This window comes from Grosmannia clavigera, assembly GCF_000143105.1.
Source record: "Grosmannia clavigera kw1407 unplaced genomic scaffold GCSC_89, whole genome shotgun sequence".
NCBI classification, from domain to species: Eukaryota; Fungi; Ascomycota; class Sordariomycetes; order Ophiostomatales; family Ophiostomataceae; genus Leptographium; species Leptographium clavigerum.
In genome coordinates this window covers 1,105,603-1,118,892 of record NW_014040569.1, presented here as the reverse complement: position 1 = coordinate 1,118,892, position 13,290 = coordinate 1,105,603, and the positions used below count along the sequence as shown (strand labels likewise).

Genomic DNA, 13,290 nt, shown 5'->3' with positions numbered 1-13,290 from the left:
GGTGCCCGAATTCACCAGATTTGAATATGATCGAGCCATGCTGGATGCACTTAAAAAGGCAGACTACTAAGTTTAGCGCGCCTTTATCAAAGGCACAAGCAGAGGCAGACTGGCAGCGTGCGTGGGCAGACTTAAAACAAGACCGTATTCGGGAGTGGATTGAGAGGATACCGTGGCATATTCAGCAGGTAATCGCTTTAGGTGGTAGTAATGAATATAGGGAGGGACGAAAGGATGCACCAAAAAGGAGACGGAATGTAATTTGAAAATAGATTTCCTAATTAGGCTTAGTGCGAATAGTGGGACCAAAGGCGGTCAGAAAGGACTTTTGGTAGCGACCTCTGTATGTGTAACCTTTTTGACTAAATTTATCTTTCCTTTCTTTTGATGTCTATCATTGCTTGCTAGATGCGCAGCAGCCGCAGCACAAACGACAAGTCGCCGACGGCCTGCTCCTCCTCGACAATCAGGGATTCCTTGTTGGCAGCCTCACCGGATGCCGGCTGCAATGTGCCGCGCAGAGCTGTCCGGAAGATGGTCTCGTGCGATCCCACAACGGCGGCCAGGTCCACGTTCTCCGGGTTTGCCAGCACCTGGTAGTGCATCTGCACGTCGTCCGCCGGCACCAGCCCAGCCTTCTTGCGCAACCGCTGCACCCGGTTGATGATCTCGCGCGCCAGTCCCTCCTCGGCCAGCTCTGGGTGTGGCGTCGTGTCTAGTAGCACAATCATGTCGTCCGCAAAGCCAGGTTCCCAGCTGGGACCGGCCGCCTTGCCAGCCTCGGTCTCGGCTTCCTTCTTGGCTGATCCGGCCTTGGCCGCGTCGCTTAGCACCCGCACAATCGAAATGTCCGTCTCGCCCAGCTCAATGTGGCCCACCTGCACCTTCTTCTCGACCAGGAACCGGCGCAGCTCTGCCTGTGTGAGCCCTGGAAGTGCCTTCTTGACCATCTGCACGTCCTTTTTGAGCTTCTTGCCCAGCGTCGGCCAGTCCACCCGCGCCTCCAGCTGGATGCCGTACTTCTCTTCGTCCTGCGACAGGACCACGTCGCGCACGTTCAGCTCCTCCCGGACGTACGAGCTGAGTGAATCCACGTCGTCCAGGATGTTTTGATCCGCAATCACCACCACCGACAACAACGGCATCTTGAGCGATGCGTTGACTCGCTCGCGAGCCGTCCGCGCCAGCTGAATCACCTTCTGCATCGCTGCCACCTTGCGCTCGATCACCTCGTCGAACAGCGCCTCTTGCACCGTCGGGAACGGCAAAAAGTGCACGCTACGGTCGTCCTTGAACTCGCTCAGCGCCTCCTTGCTCAGATATGGCCTCAGCAGCCCGTAGATGTGCTCGGTGATAAAGGGAATGAACGGTGCCAGCGCGCGCGTCAGCGTAAACAGAACCTGGAACAGCGTGTTCATCGCTGCCGTCGTGTCGTCGACGCCCAGCCCGGCGCTACCCTTGAGTCTCCGCCGGTTGAACCGGATGTACCAATTGGTAAGCTGCTCGATCGACCCCAGCAGTCGCGGCACCACTGTGTATAGCCTCTGGTTTCCTTGTCAGCATGCGTAGGACACAAACATCATGGATGAAAATACGTACGTAGGCAAGCATCTCCTGCTCCACAAACTTCAACAAGCTCTGGACCTCGGCAAGAATCCACCGGTCCATCACGTTGTTCAGCCGCTTGGCATCGCTGATCACAGACAGGTCGGCCACAAACGGCTTGCCGGCCGTCTTCTGGTACAGGAGCGCCTGCTCCGAGAAGAAGCGGTAGCTGTTCCAGAGCGCCAGCAGCACCCGCGACACCATCTCCTTCACGCCCGACTCCTTGAACCGCAGCGACTCGCCGCGGACAACGGGAGAGTTGATCATGTACAGCCGGAGCGCGTCGGCGCCATACTGCTGGAGCACGAGCACCGGGTCTGCGTAGTTCTTGAGACGCTTGGACATCTTCTTGCCGTCCTCCGCCAGCACAATGCCGTTGACGATCACGTTGCGGAAGGGCGACGTGTGGAACAGCTTGTTTCCGAGCACCGTCAACGTGTAGAACCAGCCGCGGGTCTGGTCCAGCCCTTCTGCGATGAAATCGGCAGGGAAGCGCGCCGGCTTGCTGGCATCGTCGGCCCGGCGTGTCTCCTCGCCAAACGGAAAGTGGTTGCTGGCGTACGGCATGGAGCCGGACTCGAACCAGCAGTCGAAGATCTCGTCGATGCGATGCAGCATGCCCTTGCCCGTCTTGGACGGTATCGTGATTCCGTCCACCTTGTCTCGGTGGATGTCGTTGAGCTCGCCGTCGTAGCCGCTCAGCTCCTTCAGCTCGGCCCTGCTGCCGACACAGACAACCTCCTCAAAGTCATCGCTGACCCACAGCGGGATCGGAGCTACAAGAACGGGTCAGCAAGTTCCTAGATATATAAGCCGGGCGGCCTGCAACACTTACTTCCCCAGTACCGATTCCGGGACACATTCCAGTCGTGCGCACTGCCGACCCAGTTGGCAAACCGCTTCTCCTTGACCGAAGCCGGCACCCAGTTGGTCTTTTCTAGGTTCTCCAGCATCTCCGGAATCGCGTCCTTGACCTGGATGAACCACGACGACACGGCCTTGCGGATCAGCTGTGTGTCTGATCGCCAGCAGAACTTGTCTGTGTGCATGATTTGGCTCTCGACCAACAGACGGCCTGTTGGCCGTAGGTCCTTCAGGATGGCCTTATCGGCCACCTTAACATGCTGGCCCACATACTCGGGGATCTCGGCGGTGAAGCAACCCTTGTCATCCACCGGGCATGGCGGCAAGCGCTTGGGCGTGATGAAGCCCGCAGCCACGGCCGCGTCGTAATCCTCCTGACCAAACGCTGGGGCCTGGTGGACCAGACCCGTGCCCTCGCCCTCCTCGACGTAGTCGGCCGCGATGACCTGGAAGCAGTCCGAGTACTCGTCGGCAAAGTACTTGAATATGGGCTCGTACTTCCATCCGATTAGCTCCTTTCCGCGGATCTTCTTGACGACATTGTCTGTTCGCAGTCAGCTGTGCCGTTCGTATGTCGGCAGGAGAAAGTATGGACAGGCATGGAAACTCACACTTCGCCTTCTTAGGGTTCTTGAAGAGAAGCGCGAGACCGGACTCCTGCATAATCTGCTGCCGGCCGGTAGCCTCGTTGAGGATGACCAGGTACTCGAAGTCGTTGTGGGCGGCGATGAGCAGGTTCGACGGCAGGGTCCACGGCGTGGTGGTGTAGATGAGCAGGTCCGTGTTCTCGTAGCCCTCGACGCCGACGACCGGAAAGGCGACCACGATGGCTGGGTCCTGTGTGAGCTTCTCGTTCTGCTTGGACTCCATGTGGCTGAGCGGCGTGCACAGGGCGGTCGAGAAGGGCATGATCTGGTAGGCGCGGTAGACAGAGCCCTGGTCGAAGAGCTGCTTGAACACCCACCAGCACGTCTCCATGAACTTGACATCCATCGTCTTTTCTGTGTCAGCACTCGGCAAAACGGCAGGCACAAAGACAGTCTCCATCACGCACCTTGTAGTCGTTGTCAAAGTCGATCCAACGGCCCAGACGCTCAATGGTCGACCTCCACTCAGCAGAGTAGCGCATGACAATGGCCCGACACTCGGCGTTGTACTTTTCAATGCCCATCTGCATCACAGCATCACGGCCCGAAATGCCCAGCTTCTTGTCGATTTCGTACTCGATGGGCACACCGTGCGTGTCCCAGCCGAATCGGCGCGGCACGTGGTAGCCCTTCATAGCCCAGTACCGCGGGATGATGTCCTTGATCGTAGAGGTCAAGAGATGGCCATAATGGGGGAGACCTGCGCAGGTGTTAGGGGTGCTCTCGGGATGCAGTTGACGTCACAGAGGAGGCAAATTACCGGTAGCTGTGAGAAAGAGCGAGTTAGCAGCCAGGCTCTCGCAAGGACAGCGTCTCGGACGAGACAAACAACCATGCACAGGCAATCCGTTACATACCAAACGGCGGACCATCATAGAAGATGAACGGCTCGTTGCCCTCGTTCAGGCGCACTTGCGTCTGAAAGGCATCAATGTCGCGCCAGAGCTGGATCACCTCCTCCTCGGTTTTCGGAAAATTGATGCTCATTGTTGCGGGCTCTCGGTAGCTTGCATAGGTATGCGGGAAGGATGGAAGGCTGCCGTCACTACCCTGCTGCTCAGACGACGCAGGGTCAATACGTATGTTATATGGAACTTGTCTTGTGTCAACGGGCAAAATCAGCACGGCAAAAAATTGAGGGGCACAGAAAAGTTAGTCACAGAAGGCGCGCCTGGGTCGGACCCCTCCCGCAGCGATGACCAGTCTCGGAGTCTACTTAATCCGAGCAGGCCATCCATCCCCGCTTAAGTCGTATTTATCTAACGAGGCTGCATAAAAAGGCGTTGTATCTCATAGATCGGCCACCTACATACGGAGTACTCTGTAGTACAGATCTCGCAACACATCTTCCGATTTCGTTCTAGTCGCTAACTTTGCGTATTTGCATCACACTCTGTTTCCAAACCCGCCATCAGTAGTCCTTACTCGACTAATTACCAGTTCATGGCCAACTGAGCGAGGGTACATCTTGCGAAGAAGATGTCGGAGAACAACGTTCGTCTCGCCAGCATCGTTTTGCACATGCTTTTGTGGAAAGATCTTATTCTCTTCTTTGGTGTAATCGACAAGCTCTTTCTCAGTTTTGTATACTTTTACGGGAGGACCGGCTTGTCCCGACCGACCCCAACTAATAAGGTCGACAATATTGACATGTTTAGTCCTGATAATCTGGTTTGGGTCAGTACTGGCTCTATCTTTTTGTAAGCAGTAAAGAAGGGTCAATAATATAAACATGCCTTTTCACACTCTTGACAAGTGGCGGGCGGATCCTTTACGCCAATGGCACGGCATAAGTGGTGCCAAGCATTGATGTCGTTTTCGCTGCCGAACAACATCCTGGTCTCCTCATACATCGCGCGACTGTAGCCTTCCCAGGCTTCGTCACGGTCTGCGCGTTTACCCTTCCATCCAAAATATTTCGACAAAGCTCGGTAGGACTCATCTGGCGACAGACCTGAGTTGTAAGGAAACGGAGCATAAGAGGAGAAGTACCGATCCAGTGGAGTGGGCGACGCCACTGTCTCTGTGCTCTCCTCTTCTTCCTTTTTGCTCCGCCTTTTCCCCTTTGTGAAGGTCTTCTGAAACTTCTTCTTAGACTTCGCCTTGCGAAATGTTGTAGAAAACTGGCCGTCCGTAGTGCTCTCGCCGTTAGCAGCGAGAGCATTGTCTGAAAACATGTCGCTCGGGAGCACAGGTGCAGCATGCATAGACGACTGTCTAAAATGGCGTGCCACATCTCGAGGCGACAAAAACAGGAGGGAGCAAAGGGGGCATTTATATGTAGCAGCGATGCGCTCAATCACCAGAACAGTAACCGGAATATCAGGAGGATTGCCAGTAGCTAGAAATGGATAGGAAGTGCCTCTGGAAAAGTGATTCTTTGATCGTCTCACGTGGTCTGCTATGCTGGGCGGATCATTGAACAGCATCGAGCAAGATGGGCACTCATAAATGATCACAGCAGTAGTGCCATCGCCCACGGGAACTTCGACCGGTACCGATGCCGTGGTCATGACAGGTCGGTTTCTAGCAGATCTCCAAGAACTGTGTATGAGCGAATATTCAATGTGATTCTTCAAGGCTGTATCCGTCTTGAACGCTGTATTGCATAACATGCAGTAGTGTTCCGTTGTTGTTGTCATTGTTGTTCTTACTGCTGCCATTGCAATGTTGGGAAGACCACGGCCCGGATGCGGAGACAGCTTCCAGAACAAAAAGGCAAGAAGATGCACACAGCATCACAGCCTAGACCTATCTATTTATGAGAACATATTCGTCGGGGAAGACAAGGCAACCCTCCAACCCGTTGTAGCATGCAGGAATATGCAGCACTGCCTGACCAGCGCACAGAATTGGCACACTGTATATTGTGAAGCTCTAGAATGGAGCGCACTGTGATCGTTCTGACTAATGCCAGCACCGCGGCCTCTCATTGGTCAGACAGATAAAAGTGGGGATTAACCCCAGTGAAATCTCTGCACCAGTGAAGGCGCGCCATGTACCCTCTCCTAGCTAGTTACAACACGTGTCAAATCACTGCTTACTTAGCATAAAGGGTTGGTTGTATTACTAAAGAGAGTAGAGGAGAGGATGCAGCTATTCTAGAGGGATAAAACTCTGCATATGGTGGAGCCCTGATTGACCAATCAGGGCTCATCCGTATGTCACATGACTTGTGATTACTTAACAACACGCAGATCATCAGCCACATCGTGAAGACCCCATACAGTGCACCGCTACCCCTGCCATAAGCATCAGTTGTAACATATATATAGCATGGCGTCGTTATTGGCCAAGTGTTGATCTGTTGTTATTTCACATGGTTTTGTGTTGGTAGTTCATGCTGCAACGGCAAACCATCTTACTCGTGGCAGTCCAATCGACTGCGCAGAAATGGCCGCTAGTCTTGCCACTACAGCGAAAGTACCTGATGAAAGTCCGTTAAGTGAAGATCCCGTGGCTGTACTCCGTATTCTACACGATGTCGCAACAGTCAAACTGGTACAGAACAAAGTATGAGGAACAGCAAAAGAAAAGAAGGTCAAAAAAGGTGGGGGTTCTCCGAGGATCGAACTCGGGACCTCTCGCACCCTAAGCGAGAATCATACCACTAGACCAAGAACCCATTTATCGGATACTAATATTTCCCGTAGTTGACCAATATAGGATCGTTTTTAATAAATGGGGCGGCCTTCTCACAATATCAGACAGCACATAGACTTTCGCTCCTTCCTTGTTCAAGCAGTCTCGTTGTCCACTACGCTTGTCAAAGTCTGTTATCATGAAAGATAGTTCGAAAATGCCTTGGCTTCTGCCTGCTCATACAATGTCGAGGGTACAATGTCGAAAGTGCGTTCATATACACGAACATGAAGGACGACCAGCCTTGTTCGAGAGCAATTCGGTCAATGGAACTGTTCTTGAACAAGACTGAAGATGCTCACAATGACAGGTGAACCTGGTATTTAAAGCAGAGGCGAATGGGCATCATTCCGGGCAGCATTCGGTATCTCTTTCTATTAACATCACAGCACCTCTGCAGGCAAGGTATACTGGCAATCCCATCAATCCACAACAACTCACCATGGGTTTGACGGCTTACTCTCTGGGGTGAGAGGCAGAGAGACAGCTCCAGTTCCTAAATGGGATCTACTATGTCCGGTATCACCAGCTGATTCTCCTCCTTACTCCTAACATCTCGGGGGATGCAGGCACGCACATCATCAACAACACTATCTTTGCACACAGGGACGCTCTGGACGCTATTAATGCCTTCTGACAGGCGCTCTCCAAGTACAGCCTCACTGATGGCTTCAAGCGAGTTGTGCCTTATTTGCCCGTTGACACGCATACATACCTGACTTTGTCGGAGCAGCGAATGCTAACTGAAAGGCGCCGCCTCGTCCCCGAGCAAGGGCCACGCAGGACTGCTGCGCAGATGGAGGACGACGTGGCCGACGAGCTGCACCGACTGCTCCTCGGCTTCGAGAAGGTGGCACGCAGAGCTGCGTCCAAGGACCCGCGTGGCAACATTGCCGACGTGCGTGCCGATGACACCTGGGGTGCGTTCTTTCATCTGCCCTCTGGTGACGGCTGCGACGATCGCTTTGAAGCCGGCCACATCATTTTCCAGCTTTTTTTCATGAACTGGTACCGCATCATGCTCAGATCCCTGAAAGCCTTTTTCGGCCCGCTGGAGGGGCAACCACCTCCAATGCTGGTGCTGCTTCAAAGCCTGCACGTGGGAAAAAACATTGATGAGGAGGGTGATGGCGGCTTTGACGAGGCCACTTCGCTGGCTATGAATGGGCGTCAGTACTTCGGCTGCCCGATCCGGCTCAACACGGCCGACATCTCGCAGCTCATCTACACAAATCGTCTAGTCCAAGCCCTCAAAGTCTTACTGGGCGAAACGATCACAGAGGCTTTCAACCTGGCCGAATGGGGTGCCATGACCAACCTGGCGGAGTTCCTCATCAACAACAACTTCGCAGACCTGCCGCGGCCGCCGAACGACTCGCCCGCCCTTGTGGACCGGATGCACAACGCCATCTGGTACTACATGGACGAGGTGGAGGAGGCGGCCAAGGAGGTGCTGAATGCTGGCACGGACGAGCAGTCGAGCCGCTCGATACACGCCTTCGCTGCCCTCTCGGGACACGACAAGACGTACGCTGCGCAGTGCATCCTTCTCGTGGCCGTCATCAACTGGTTCGGCCTGCCGCCAGTAGCTCCTCTGCCCAAGAGCCCTGAGAGCATCGCCGACAGCGACTCGAACCCCAGCATTTCTCACAGTCCGGTGCCCCTTCTCGACAGGGGCCTTGACGATGACGACGACAGCGGCTTTCCAATGGAGCGGGAGAACACCGACAACACTGACCTCGATTCCCTGCTTGACTCGCTCCTAGTAGACATGTCTGGGGCTGTTCAACAGGCGGAACGGACTGTCCTCGGTGCCCTATTCGACACAATTGTAAACGATGTCAGCGCGCAGGAGGACGCAGAGGACGTCGAAGACCCGGCTGGCGCTGCTCTTGACAATGTCATGGACATAGTCCAGACCGACGATTCGCCTATGAGCGAAGACGAGAGCGAGCCAGACCTGTCCCATCTCCATGGCGCCGGCCTTCGTCTGCCCCAGCAGATGCCAGCCGGGCTACACTGGGTGCCGCTGGAGGACGGTCTGCGCGAGTTAGGGTCGACAGCACATCTGCGGACGCTACAGATCGAGGTCGCAGGCATGGCTCAGGCAACATTTGTCGCAGAGGCAGACAGCTTCGATTCCGACTCATCGGACGTGGAACCAGACGTCGTACACATCAATCGTGCTAACACGCGCAACCGGGAGTCTGTCGAGAATGTCGAGAATGCCGAGGGTTTCGAAGAAGCCGAAGGCGATATGTTGCTCGACTCAGACATGGAGGCGGGCCGTCCAGCAGTTCCGACATCGTGGAGCTTGGACGACCGCGTGGCCGCCACACACGGCCGAGGGCCCTTTTTGTTTGTGAACGGCACCAACGACAGAGACATGCCGGACCTTGGTCCTCGCGCCGACAGCACTCGCGCCACAGATTGGGCGCATCGTGACGGCATCATCGGCGGTGAGATCGAGCTGTACGACATCCGCCACTTGGAGAGGCTCGGAATAGCTAGCGACAAGATCTGGCGGCCGCAAGAGCCCGAAAACGAGGCTGCACCAGAGCGATCAGGCACACAGCCGGCAGTGCAGAGGCAGATTCGATTGGAGCTTCGCCGGAGCTTCGGTTGGGTTCCGCCTCGACGCGACTGGGTGCCCGAATCGCTGGAAGAGTGCGCCTTCTTCGCTATCCGCAAGAGCATGGAGTACCAGCTGTCGGACCTGCCGACGCCCTCGGTCACCGACCTGATGGTAGCGCTGACGACACACGAGATCCGGGAGGAGGCTAAGCGTCGCGAGAACGGAAAGCTGCCCCAGCCGCTACCACACGCCAGCGGTCACTGGGAGACGGCGACCGACCCCTCCATCCCGGCCCTCATGGCCGCCGTCGAGCTGTACGGCAAAAGCCGCTGTGGCGGGCTCGACCTTCGGCTAGGCATCATCAGCGACAACCGCACGCCTATCCTGAACACCGCCAGCATTGCCGGCCGACAGCCCACCTTTGTCTGGATCGACCACGACGGGGCTTCCAGGGTGCATCGCGACGGAGCGAGGTCGAGACACCGCTATGCCGCGCTGCGGTCGTGCGAAACACACGGGCGCGCAAGCCACTACATCCTCGCCGTCTATCAGCACTGTTTCAAAAAGTGGAACTCGTAGAGCGGCCGAGTCGAACCGAGAGTAGTAGAAAGAAATCCGTGCTGAGCAGCTGTGGCTGCAGGCACAATATACAAACAACATCCAGATAGTGCTCGGCCTGTAGAAGCACATCTGTAGAGGCTCGTAGCGACAGTGCTCTCCAGAGAGACGCACGTCTGGCTATACCGGGCTATCAAGAAGGTGAGTTAGCATAGAATATATTTGTCATTCGAGCAAGTAACAAAAACATTGAAATATGAAGACAAAAGCAGCAGTAGTGCTCTGTAGCCATGTGACATGTGCCTATATAAATACAGGCTTACTAGGCAGTAGATTAGCGTGTAATGCGGTGTCAGCACACAGCAAATAAGGACCTGCAAGCCTATAGTAACGCTGTAACTGCCCTGGACTCAAGGCAAATAAGAAGCAGACACGCGAGCTGCCTCTCCTGTGTCTCCCGAGTCAGTGAAGCTAAGCTGTCGAGGCCAAAGCAAAGTGAACCAAATGAAAATATTGTTTGTGAAAAACGACGTGGTAATACAGAGACAAGCAACGGCCGCCACAAAGGGAACGCTCCCCCATGCCTGCACGCCTAACAGCCCGTCTTCCCTTGATATCTACAGCGCTCGGATTCCGTGTCCTCGTTCACCAACATCCCCGTCTCCTTTTCCCAAAGCAACATAACAAAACATGGTATATGGACAAAATGGGATGCCTCCGCCACGCCACGGTACCTGACCTCCCCCGGGTCCCCAATACTTCATCCGTTCGACGGTGGTGCTGATCCGAGACCACCATGCATAAAACAAACCCAGAAATCAGGAAGACACAAGCCTACAGCCTTCCCATCAATACTGCTTTTAACCCCCCCCCCCCCAACGATGCTCCCAGAACGACGCTCCAATATATTGTGCCCCTCTGTCTAGGCGGCAATCAATAAATTTCGAGCGCCATCCCAGGAAGTTCCTGTAGTGGCGGCTCCTTGTTGCGCTTCGGTTTACACCAGGCCCTCCCACATGCCCGGACCGTAAAGCCCGCTCATAGTTGGATGCTGCAGATCCGTGTTGAATGAGCGAGGCTTGACGGCTCTTGGCGTCACCGCCGCCGAAGTGCGGCAGAGACGCTTCCGGCTACCAGTGAGGGCGGCTGCCCGGTCGACAACCGGCACGTTGGCGTTGAGGTCGACGAGCTGGCTGACCGCGGGTAGAGAAAACGGCTCAGGAATGGCGTTTTTGGTCTCCAACTTCATCGTCGTCTCCCGCAGAAGCTCCCGTACATTGTCTTGGAGCGAGTTGTCCACTGAGAGCGGCCTGCTCCTCTTCAGAGCAGACCGTGGCCGCTGCGGGTGCGCCGAGAACTGCATGTCGCTCATGGTCTGCTGCTGAAGCTCGGCCAGAGCACGTGCGGCATCTGCCGCGTCGACGTCGCTAGACCGGCGATCGAGCGGGAGTTGGATTTCGTTAGCTTCCTTGCCCATCGGGACCGTGTAAGACATCTCCGGCGACGCGAAGACCGGTGTGGCATATCTGCACACCTCCTCGTCTTCGTGCACAACGGGGATCACGGTAGGCCTCAGAAGCATGCTCTTGTCGCGTAAGCTACTCCCACTGCACTGATGCTTGGCATAGCGATGCCGCGCCTGAGCTTCCAGCTTGGGCAGCTGTGTGCTCGGCGCAATCATCGAGGGCCAAGAAGAGGAGTTGGAGGAGCAACGCGACACGAGCGACGAATCAGAAATCATAGACTCCGGCGACGATGCTGTAGACACAGAGTTGGCCAGAGACGACCGGCGCACAGGGACAGAGCCGACAGGCGAGGTCGAGGATGTCAGGGAGCCGGGCCAGCGGTCCAAAAAGTGGGTTGAGCCGTTGTTCGAAGCCTGGGCCACGGCGAATCCCATGGACGAGCGGTTGCCACCAAGCATCTGGGCCATAGCGCCAGGCACAGGGGCGCCAAACGTGCTCGGCTGCGGGAGAGCTAACCGGGGCATGGGCATGAGACCAAGCGCGAGAGCTTGGGGCGCCGTGGTGAAAGCGGCAGGTGTTAAGGGGCGGGGCTCCAGGACGATGGGGACAGCACCAATGACATTGGATGTGGCAGTTGGCGTCACATCCGTCGACGAAAGGCTGCTGACTTCCGGAGACGAGCAGAACGACATCGGCGACAGATTGCCGGTCGTCACGTGGCAGGAACTGCGGCGGCGGATTGCAATTGAGGTGGACGGCAGGCAGAGCTCGTCCAGGTTCTCCAGCGAGGGCGTCAGCTTCTGGATGAGCAGACGGAATTCCTCACACTTCAGCTCGAAGCACTTGACCGTTTCCGGGCCGGGCGATGGGGGCAACTGCGGGGGGTTGAACCGGTTCACACAATCGATCCAACGGTTGTAGACGTCGTTGGTGATGTGGAGGCGCCAGTCGACTGCATGCAGGAAAGCGGTCTCGTTCTGGTTGATCTCGGCGGTTGCGAGACCAGAGATCTTGCTCCATGCACGCGCCGAGTAGTTGCGGTCTTGCAGATACTTGGACGCGAGAATGAGCGCTGCCAGAAACATGCGACGACCACACTGCAACGCACGGCAGGCGTAGCTATCGCTGGGCTGCTCCATTGTGAAGTTGTGCCCGGGCAGACGAGGCTTGATCAAAAGAAGGTAGTACAGAGCTACTTGCAGGGTTGAGTAGCTCGCGCGCGACCGGCGCAGCGTCTCTTGGATAAAAGTACGCAGGGGCAGCAGGTAGCTGCCATTGCTGGAGCTTCCGCTGCCACTGCTCGCACTCTCGCCACGTCCAATGACCGACGACAGGGGCCAGATGGCCTGCACGATCTGGGTCGACGCGTCTTCGGAGTCTCAGCATTTGGGTTCTTCAAACAGACAACACGACGAAAATTCAATAAAGCTTACCGACAAGATGATCGACAAAGGTGGTTCTGCGATCAGATTGCCGAAGAAGGGTCGGTACGGCGGTAGGTGCGGCGCCGGTTCTACGAGGGTTCTGTCGCAACTGGCAAGGAATCGGCTGCTGCTGTTGCTTCTGCCAAGACTGTGTTGTCGCAAGCTTCTGTCGATCTGGCTGCGCAACGTCGCAGCTGTCAACGCTGCTCGCAGACGTCTGCGAAGAAGCGGAAGAAGCACAGTCAGATAAATCAACTGTGAATTGGGACGATTGTGACGACTGAGATGAAGAAGAGAGATTGGACCAGACAGATGTCGCAGAGGTAGACGCGCACGATGCTAGAGAAGAAGAATAGGGAAGGGTGGAATGGCGTAGGCGCGGATGCTGGGGGAGGGCGAGGGGCGAAGCATAGCTGTCGTCGTCGCCCTGCATCTTGATTGTGGGGGGATGTTGACTAGCCGAGCTGGTGCGTGGCGGCTAGAAAGGAAAACGTGTTCAACGAGAACGG

At 55.9% G+C, this 13,290-nt stretch overlaps 4 protein-coding genes across 4 annotated transcripts; 1 reads left to right on the top strand and 3 right to left on the bottom strand.

Annotated features, from left to right (window-relative positions):
• Nucleotides 1-404: 404 nt before the first annotated feature.
• CMQ_5767 (isoleucyl-tRNA synthetase) lies at nucleotides 405-4,103 on the bottom strand (the record flags this gene model as incomplete). The annotated part of the gene is made up of 7 exons (XM_014313354.1): nucleotides 405-1,544; nucleotides 1,600-2,381; nucleotides 2,441-3,013; nucleotides 3,081-3,465; nucleotides 3,524-3,816; nucleotides 3,877-3,882; nucleotides 3,974-4,103. 7 exons carry the CDS (start codon nucleotides 4,101-4,103, stop codon nucleotides 405-407), a joined length of 3,309 nt encoding a protein of 1,102 aa, XP_014168829.1.
• A 605-nt stretch (nucleotides 4,104-4,708) lies between these two features.
• On the bottom strand, nucleotides 4,709-5,323 carry CMQ_5675 (uncharacterized protein; the record flags this gene model as incomplete). Its single annotated transcript, XM_014313262.1, has 2 exons — nucleotides 4,709-4,743; nucleotides 4,870-5,323. 2 exons carry the CDS (start codon nucleotides 5,321-5,323, stop codon nucleotides 4,709-4,711), a joined length of 489 nt encoding a protein of 162 aa, XP_014168737.1.
• A 2,171-nt stretch (nucleotides 5,324-7,494) lies between these two features.
• On the top strand, nucleotides 7,495-9,912 carry CMQ_5571 (uncharacterized protein; the record flags this gene model as incomplete). Its single annotated transcript, XM_014313158.1, has 1 exon — nucleotides 7,495-9,912. The coding sequence occupies one exon, from the start codon at nucleotides 7,495-7,497 to the stop codon at nucleotides 9,910-9,912; it is 2,418 nt and encodes an 805-aa protein (XP_014168633.1).
• Nucleotides 9,913-10,888: 976 nt separating this feature from the next.
• CMQ_5592 (g1 s-specific cyclin) lies at nucleotides 10,889-13,214 on the bottom strand (the record flags this gene model as incomplete). Its single annotated transcript, XM_014313179.1, has 3 exons — nucleotides 10,889-12,712; nucleotides 12,791-12,998; nucleotides 13,117-13,214. The coding sequence occupies 3 exons, from the start codon at nucleotides 13,212-13,214 to the stop codon at nucleotides 10,889-10,891; spliced, it is 2,130 nt and encodes a 709-aa protein (XP_014168654.1).
• Between the last annotated feature and the right edge of the window lie 76 nt (nucleotides 13,215-13,290).